The sequence below is a fragment of the Akebia trifoliata genome, chromosome 11 (genome assembly GCF_017979445.1).
Source record: "Akebia trifoliata isolate Shusen 1 chromosome 11, ASM1797944v1, whole genome shotgun sequence".
NCBI classification, from domain to species: Eukaryota; Viridiplantae; Streptophyta; class Magnoliopsida; order Ranunculales; family Lardizabalaceae; genus Akebia; species Akebia trifoliata.
Window position 1 is genome coordinate 10,251,480 of NC_141385.1, and position 8,230 is coordinate 10,259,709.

General features: G+C 36.5%; 1 protein-coding gene across 1 annotated transcript; it reads left to right on the plus strand.

The window, feature by feature from the left end:
- Positions 1–240: 240 nt before the first annotated feature.
- Positions 241–3,209, plus strand: LOC147390852 (Pentatricopeptide repeat (PPR-like) superfamily protein). Its single transcript, XM_086460265.1, has one exon. It carries the CDS (start codon positions 453–455, stop codon positions 2,133–2,135), a length of 1,683 nt encoding a protein of 560 aa, XP_086316391.1. The 5' UTR covers positions 241–452; the 3' UTR covers positions 2,136–3,209.
- Positions 3,210–8,230: the final 5,021 nt, after the last annotated feature.

Consider the following 8,230-nt stretch of genomic DNA (forward strand, 5'->3'; position numbering starts at 1 on the left):
CCTATTTTGGTTAGGCTGGTGAATATATATATATATATATATAAAGAAATTTCGGCCCTTTAAGAGCCAAAATTTTAATTTTATTATTTAAAAAAAAAAATGACGGTTCAATGGTTGAAATTTTAACTTTTTAATTAGAAAAAGAAAATCGGCTATTAAAGGACTGATTTTTTGTTCCTTTTGATAAATTCTAAAAAATTATTACATTTTTTAAAAATAATTTTTTTAATAGGTTTTTTTTTATAATTTCCCCTTTGATAAATAATTTGAGTGTAATAAGTAAAAGTTGAGGTGCCAATAGTAGATCTTAATCATTAAAAGGGTTGACTCGTGCCCGAGGAGAAGACTCGGACGAGTCAACTCGATCGTCTTCAATATCCAATCTCTAAAAACATTTTTGGCTTCCATTACCTCACCAGTTCACTTCCTCATCTCACCAAAAATCAGAAAAGATGCTACACCACAATCGCATAAAAAACAGGACTATCTCAATCCTCAACTCAATCTCCACCGTACATTCCTTCTCTACCTCATCAAACCCCCTCTCCACCGTTGATCCATTCAAGTCCCACCCTTCTCATCACCACCTCTCCACCATTGAATCCAAAGAAGCGCTCCTCAAATCGTACACCGTCACACCCCCAATCAAACCCTGGCCTCAACGTCTCTACCCTAGACGACTAGCCTACATGATCAAACGCCAACAAAACCTCGATCTCGCTCTCCAAATCTTCGACCACGCCACTAATTTCCACCCTGGATTTTCCCATAATTACGAAACCTACCATTCCATGATCGAAAAGCTCGCTCGAGCTCGAGCTTTCGAACAAATGGAAACCCTAATTTCACAGTTACGAAGATCTCAAATCAAATGCGGCGAAAACCTCTTCGTTACCTTAATCCGAAACTATGGTATCGCTTCTAGACCCAAATCGGCGATACGAACGTTTCTTCGGATCAAAGATTTTGGTGTCGATCGATCTGTGAGATCGTTTAACACGCTTTTGAACGCTTTGATTCAGAACAAATGGTTTGATTTGGTACATTTGTTGTTTAAGAATTGTAGGAAGAAATTCGGAATCGTTCCAAATGTTTTTACTTGTAACATTCTCATCAAAGCCCTATGCAAGAAGAATGATTTGGATGGAGCAATTAGGGTTTTGGATGAAATGCCGGCAATGGGAATGATTCCCAATTTAGTGACCTACACTACGATCTTAGGTGGTTATTGTTGTCGAGGCGAATTGATCGAAGCAAAGAAGATTTTCGATGAGATATTGGATCGAGGATGGGTTCCAGATGCGACGACTTATACTATTTTGATGGATGGGTTTTGCAAGCAAGGGATGTTGCTTGAAGCAATTAAGATAATGGATGAGATGGAGGAGAATGGGGTCGATCCAAACGATGTTACATATGGAGTCATGATTGAAGCTTATTGTAAAGAGAAGAAATCGGGTGAAGCATTGAATCTGCTCGACGATATGCTCGAGAAGAAATACGTTCCAAGTTCCGCTCTTTGTTGTAAAGTGATTGATGTTTTATGTGAAGATGGGAAGGTTGAAGAAGCTTGTGATGTTTGGAAGAAATTATTGAGGAAGAATTGTACTCCGGATAATGCGATCTCAAGTACGCTTATATATTGGGTTTCGAAGAAAGGGAAGATTTGGGAAGCAAGGAAGTTGTTTGATGAGTTCGAAAAGGGTTCGATTCCAAGCGTGCTGACGTATAATACACTTATTTCGGGAATGTGTGAGAGAGGAGAGATGCAGGAGGCTGGAAGGTTGTGGGATGACATGGTGGAGAAGGGATGTGTTCCGAATGTGTTTAGTTATAACATGTTGATTAACGGGTTTTGTAAGGCAGGTAAGGCAAGCGAGGGAGTTAGAATTTTCGAGGAAATGTTAGAGAAGGAATGTGTGCCAAATAAGTTCACGTATTCAATCTTGGTTGAGTCACTTTATGGGTCGGGAATGGAAGAAGAGGCTTCAAAGCTTCTTGGCTTGGCGACTTCTAGTGGAGGAATTTTTCTCGATAATGATTGTTGGGCAATTTTTGCGAGGAAGGTTACTGGCGAGTCGGATAGCTGGAGACCTATTTTTGATGGCATATTATCGGAGACTGATGTAAGATGAATTGGGTCACATATTCAATCTTGGTTGAGTCACCTAATGGGTTAGGATTGAATAGGAGGTGCCGAAGCTTCTTGTCTTGGCGACAATTAGTCGAGGGCTTTTCTTTGGAACTGATTCTTTGGGAGGTGGACAAAGGGTCCTACTATTCCCTCATTTCCTGCCAAGTATCCTTCTCAATGGTGACATCTAGAGAATTTCAAGCATGGAAAGCCAAAATCACTAGTTGGGTTCACAAATGTGTGGTTCCATACATAATTCAGGCTTGGTGTGGATTTGTTGACTGAAAGTGGGATGATTATGAAGCCCAAGGAGATAGATTTCAGCTAAATGGAATCCTTAGAAATACAAAGGAAATAAATTATTTGATGCCCTGTTTGGGTTTTTTTGTATATAGACAATGAGGAGATACTATTCTATGAATTTTCCTAGTGGACCATTTCAGTTCTCCATCGATATATGGACTTGGGCAGTTTCGATGACCCAAAATAACAATCTCATCTGTTTGAAGTTACATATCAAGAATTACTGTCTTACTCCGATTGTTCACCTCATGTTTATTAATATACATTACACTCTAAACATCTTAGTGCCATGGCTTTCAAACTTGGTTTCGGTCTCATCTCATTCACAAATGATCTCAATATGAATTGGACGAGACAGGTTTTTTTTCATGGTTGTAAACCAGAAAGAAGAAGAAGAAGAAGGGGATCTTGGCCATGGTTTACAAACAATATGATAAAAGAGAATCTCTCTTTTAGCGCATACTGGGCCCTTTTGCAGTGGTGAACTGGGCGTTTAACTAATGAGCTCTAGTAATGGGCTTACCTGACAAGCGTCCCTAACAACTTGACTTGCCCAATCAAAGTAGTTTGCTATAAACAATTTTCTAAACCATGGTTGGTGCTAAAAACTTAGCCATAACTCAAACAATTCGATCTACTCAATTTGCTTATGCCATGTGTAAGGAAATCTTAAACACCATGTTCATATGTTGAGTATAATAGAGAGACAAGGAGGTTGAGATGGACACATGAAAAGAGTGGAAAAGAAAGAAATAAAGATAAAATTTTTTTCTGAAATTTAGAAATGGGTGGCTCTACTTGCACAAACCTAAATGGATCATTGTATCCACTTACTCGTGATACCCAACTTAAAGACAAAATGTCTTGAAAAAATGCGTCTTATACTTTTAACAATTAAAGTGATTAAGGTTTTAAAACACATTTTTTTCAGAAAAAAAAAAAAAAAAAAAAAAAAAAAACTGAACTAAACTAAATTAAACACTTTCCTTTTTTGAATGTGGGATTCGATACATAATAGAATTTGGTGATTCATAACTATAAAAATATGGGATTTTATGATAATATCTTGATTTTATGATTTTTCATTTTTTTTTTTTTTTCAAATAGTGTATTATTTTGAACAAAATATATTTTGATGAGTAAACTTTTTTTATTTTTTTTGGCATCATAACATGTATAACTATGATTGAGAACATGTTATAGTGGAAACACAGAATAAATTTCTTATGTATTATTAGATATATACATTTTTCATAATTTTTAATATATTTTTTATCTTTTATGTTTCATTGTTTTTTCGGTTTCTTTCTCGTTTTCTACATTTTTCCTCCTTTGCCGTTGAAAACCCGTACTCCGACTTTGTGACTATGCACCCCCCCCCCCCCTTTTTATCTTTTATGTTTCATTGTTTTTTCGGTTTCTTTCTCGTTTTCTACATTTTTCCTCCTTTGCCGTTGAAAACCCGTACTCCGACTTTGTGACTATGCACCCCCCCCCCCTCCAAAGTAGTTACCAATCACTTGTCATTTTTACAATGTTCGATAAGTACCTATCAATTCTTATACATAGATATTTGGTACTAACATACCAAATACAAAAATTTACTTTAGAAAGTTTTAATTAGTAGGTACCTACTGAACAAAATCTCTCGAAAATCTCTAAGTTCTTCAATTCAAAATCATTGTTTTGTATTAGATAATAAAATCACTTTTGTTGGTTGAAGGCGGTTAAAAAAAGTCAAATTTGACGACTAGATTAGTCAAATATGATGACTAGATAAGTCAAATTTGACGATTGGATGAGTCAAATATGATGACAGAATAAATCAAACATGACGATTGGATAAGTCAAATATGACAACTGGATAACCACCTATCTCCCTTTATAAATACATGCCTCATTTTCTTATGAGATTATCCCATATTTGTGTTATAATCCCATCTTAACTAAGAGAGAGGGAAACAAAGTTTAGAGAGATAAATATGAGGTTTCTCATAATCTTCATAGTCTTTCCTTTGTTAGAGAGAGAGTGTATTTTCTCATATGATAAGAGAGAGGGTCTTGTCAATTGTGCTCTCCTTATTTATATAGAGAAAGAGTTGTAATTTTTTTTGCAATAGTGAAATTCTTCTACAGTTTGTCCGTGATTTTTACTCCAATTTTTAGAGGTTTTCTACGTTAAATTTTGGTGTTCATTATTTTTCATTTTTTTTTCTTTTCTACTTCAGTTGTAATTGTGTGCCCCGTACCACAACTTCCTAACAATGGTCTCAGAACGTCAGGTTTATAGTCGATTTTCGTGCTACAGTCAGATCCAATTAGTAGAAAAGAGGCATTTTCAATAATGGTGATGAAGTACGAAATAGAAAAGTTCAATGGGAATAATTTCTCATTGTAAAAAATGAGAATAAAAGCAGTTTTGAGAAAAAATAACTGCTTGGCGGCAATTGGAGATAGGCCCGAGGAAAATACTGACGACGGCAAGTGGAACGAGATGGATGACAATGCTATTGCTAATCTGCACTTAACACTAGCCGATGACGTATTGTCAAGTGTAGCGGAGAAAAAGACAGCAAAAGAAATATGGGATACACTAAGATGGGATCATGAAAATAGTCAAAGGCGCGCTTGTGGTGATGAAAGCGGAAAAGATAGCTGCAAATTTGTACATGCTTAAAGGAGAAACATAACAAGAAAATAAGCATTTTCTGCATCAGCAAGTTTGGCAGAAGAATTAACGATGATGTGGCACCGTAAACTTGCCCACATGTCGGAACGAGGCTTAAAGATTTTTTTTGAACAAAGGCTTCTTCCAGGGTTCAAAAAGGTTCCATTACCCTTTTGTGAGCACTGTGTTACTAGTAAGCAGCACAGATTAAAGTTCGGCAGTTTAAATGCTAGAAGTAAACCTATCTTAGAACTGATCCATTTTGATGTTTGGCAAGCACCAGTTCTATCCCTAGGAGGTGCAAGATACTACGTATCTTTTATTGATGATTACTCTAGGAGATGTTGGGTGTATCCAATTAAAAGGAAGGTAGACGTATTTCCAGTTTTCAAAATGTTTAAAGCGCGAGTAGAACTTGAATTTGAGAAGAAGATCAAGTGTTTAAGGACGGACAATGGAGGAGAACATACCAGTGATGAATTTGATAACTTCTGTCAACAAGAAGGTATCAAGAGGCAGTTCACAGTGGCATACACTCCACAGCAAAATGGAGTAGCAGAGCGGATGAACAGAACATTGTTAGAACAAACAAGAGCGATGTTGAGAACTTCAGGGACGGCCAAGTCATTTTGGGCAGAAGCAATCAAGACCGCCTGTTATGTGATCAATCGATCACCATCAATCGCAATTGATCTGAAGACGCCAATGGAGATGTGGACTAGTAAACTAGCTGATTATTCTCGCTTCCATACATTCGGAAGTCCTATGTACGTTATGTACAATGTCCAAGAAACATCAAAGCTGGATCCAAAATCTAGAAAATGTATTTTCTTAGGGTATGTTGATGGAGTTAAGGGGTACTACCTATGGGATCCCATTGTCCGCAAGGTGATAATTAGCAGAGATGTGATCTAGAAGAGATTTACATGCTCAAAACAGGAGGTTTTGAAGAAAAAGGAAAAGAGAACTTGGTTTGCAGGTTGAACAAATCTCTATACGATCTCAAATAGACGTCGAGATGTTGGTATAAGAGATTTGATTCCTTCATCATGAGCTTTGGATACAACAGACTTAGTTCAGATCCTTGTGCTTACTACAAGAGATTTGGTGATAATAAGTTCATTGTTCTGCTGTTGTATGTTGACGACATGTTGATAGCAGGTTCCAACAAAGATCATATTAAAGAATTGAAGGCACAGTTGGCTAGGGAGTTTGAAATGAAGGACTTGGGACCAGCAAACAAGATTCTAGGGATGCAAATTTATCGAGACAGAAATAATAGGAAGGTATGGCTTTTTCAAAAAAACTATCTGAAAAACATCTTGCGGCGCTTCAATATGCAAGATTGTAAGCCACTTTCTACCCCTCTTCCTATTAATTTTAAGTTATCCTCAAAGTTAAGTCCTAGCAACGAAATAGAGAGGATGTAAATCTCTCGAGTACCGTACGCATCAGTAGTGGAAAGTTTAATGTTCGCTATGGTTTGCATAAGATCAGACATTGCACAAGCAATAGCAGCGGTTAGTCGATACATGGTGAATCCTGGTAAAGAGCATTATAGTGCTGTAAAGAGGATCCTGAGATATGTCAAGGGTACCTCAAATGCTGCGTTATGTTATGGAAGATCAGACTTTATTGTCAGAGGCTATGTTGATTCAGATTATGTAGGTGATCTTGACAAGAGCAAGTCTACCTCAAGTTATGTGTTTACTCTTGCTGGATGAATTGTAAGCTGGGTTTCGAAACTACAGTCTATTGTGGCTACTTCTACAACAGAAACAGAATACATCGCAGCTACACAAGCTAGAAAAGAGGCAATATGATTGCAAATGCTACTGGAGGAGCTCGGACATAAACAAGAGAAGATTGCTCTATTTTGTGATAGTCAGAGCGCTTTGTATCTAGCAAAGAATCCAGCATTTCATTCAAAGACAAAGTACATACGAGTTCAGTATCACTTTGTTCGTAAGAAGGTGGAAGAAGGAAGTGTGGATATATATATAAAATCCATACTAAAAACAACCTAGCCGATATGTTAACAAAGCCGATCAACAATGATAAGTTTGGTTGGTGTTGATCTTCTATTGGCCTAGTAGAAATGTAAGTAGCATGAAAATGACAAGTAGAAAGGATAGAAGAATTGCAAAAGTGACTTTAAGTGGGAGATTATCAGATAATAAAGTCACTTTTGTTAATTGAAGACAGTTAAGAAAAGTTAAATTTGACGATTGGATGAATTAAATATGACAACTAGATGAGTCAAACTTGACGACTGGATAAGTCAAACTTGACGATTGGATAAATCAAATATGACGACTGGATAATCACCTATCTCCCTCTATAAATACATGCCTCTTCTTCTTTTGAGATTATCCCATATTTGTGTTATAATCCCATCCTAACTAAGAGAGAGGAAAAGAAAGTTTAGAGAGAGAAATGTGAGGTTTCTCCTAATCTTCATAGCCTTTCCTTTGTTAGAGAGAGTTTATTTTCTCATATGATAAGAGAGAGAGAGTACTGTCAATTGTGCTCTCCTTATTTATATAGAAAAAGAGTTGTAATTTTTTTGCAATAGCGAAATCTTTCCACAGTTTGCCTGTGATTTTTATTCCAATTTTTGAAGGTTTTCCACCTTAAATTTTGGTGTTCATCATGTTTCATTTTTTTTTTCTTTTCTACTTCAGTTGTAATTGTGTGCCCTATACCACAACTTCCGAACATTTTGGATGTTTTAATAATGTCACTATTTTTTCATCTTCCTTGGTGATCAAATGAAAGAGAAATTTCAAAGTAATAAAATAACTTGAAGAAAAAAAAATCTAAACCTAATATCTCCATTGATTCAACTTCTCACTAAACTCAAAAGAAGATGAATATGAAGAGAGAGAGAGAGGAAGAAGAAGATGTTGATTTTTTAATCGATAGGTTCTCTCAAGCCAGTAGGAGCAACTCATAAAAATTGGAGGAAACTCACTCATGTAGGCAACATACATGAGATGGATTAGTAGGATCGACAAAGTTTGGTGGCTGTTGCATGTATACCTCTTCAAAGAGAAAGCCATGAAAGAAGGCATTACGGATATCTAATTGTCGGATATGCCAGTCTTTGGATACAACAACAGAGA

Excerpts from the sequence above, each read along its gene's own strand:
- LOC147390852 (XM_086460265.1), top strand. The coding sequence starts at position 453 with ATGCTACACCACAATCGCATAAAAAACAGGACTATCTCAATCCTCAAC.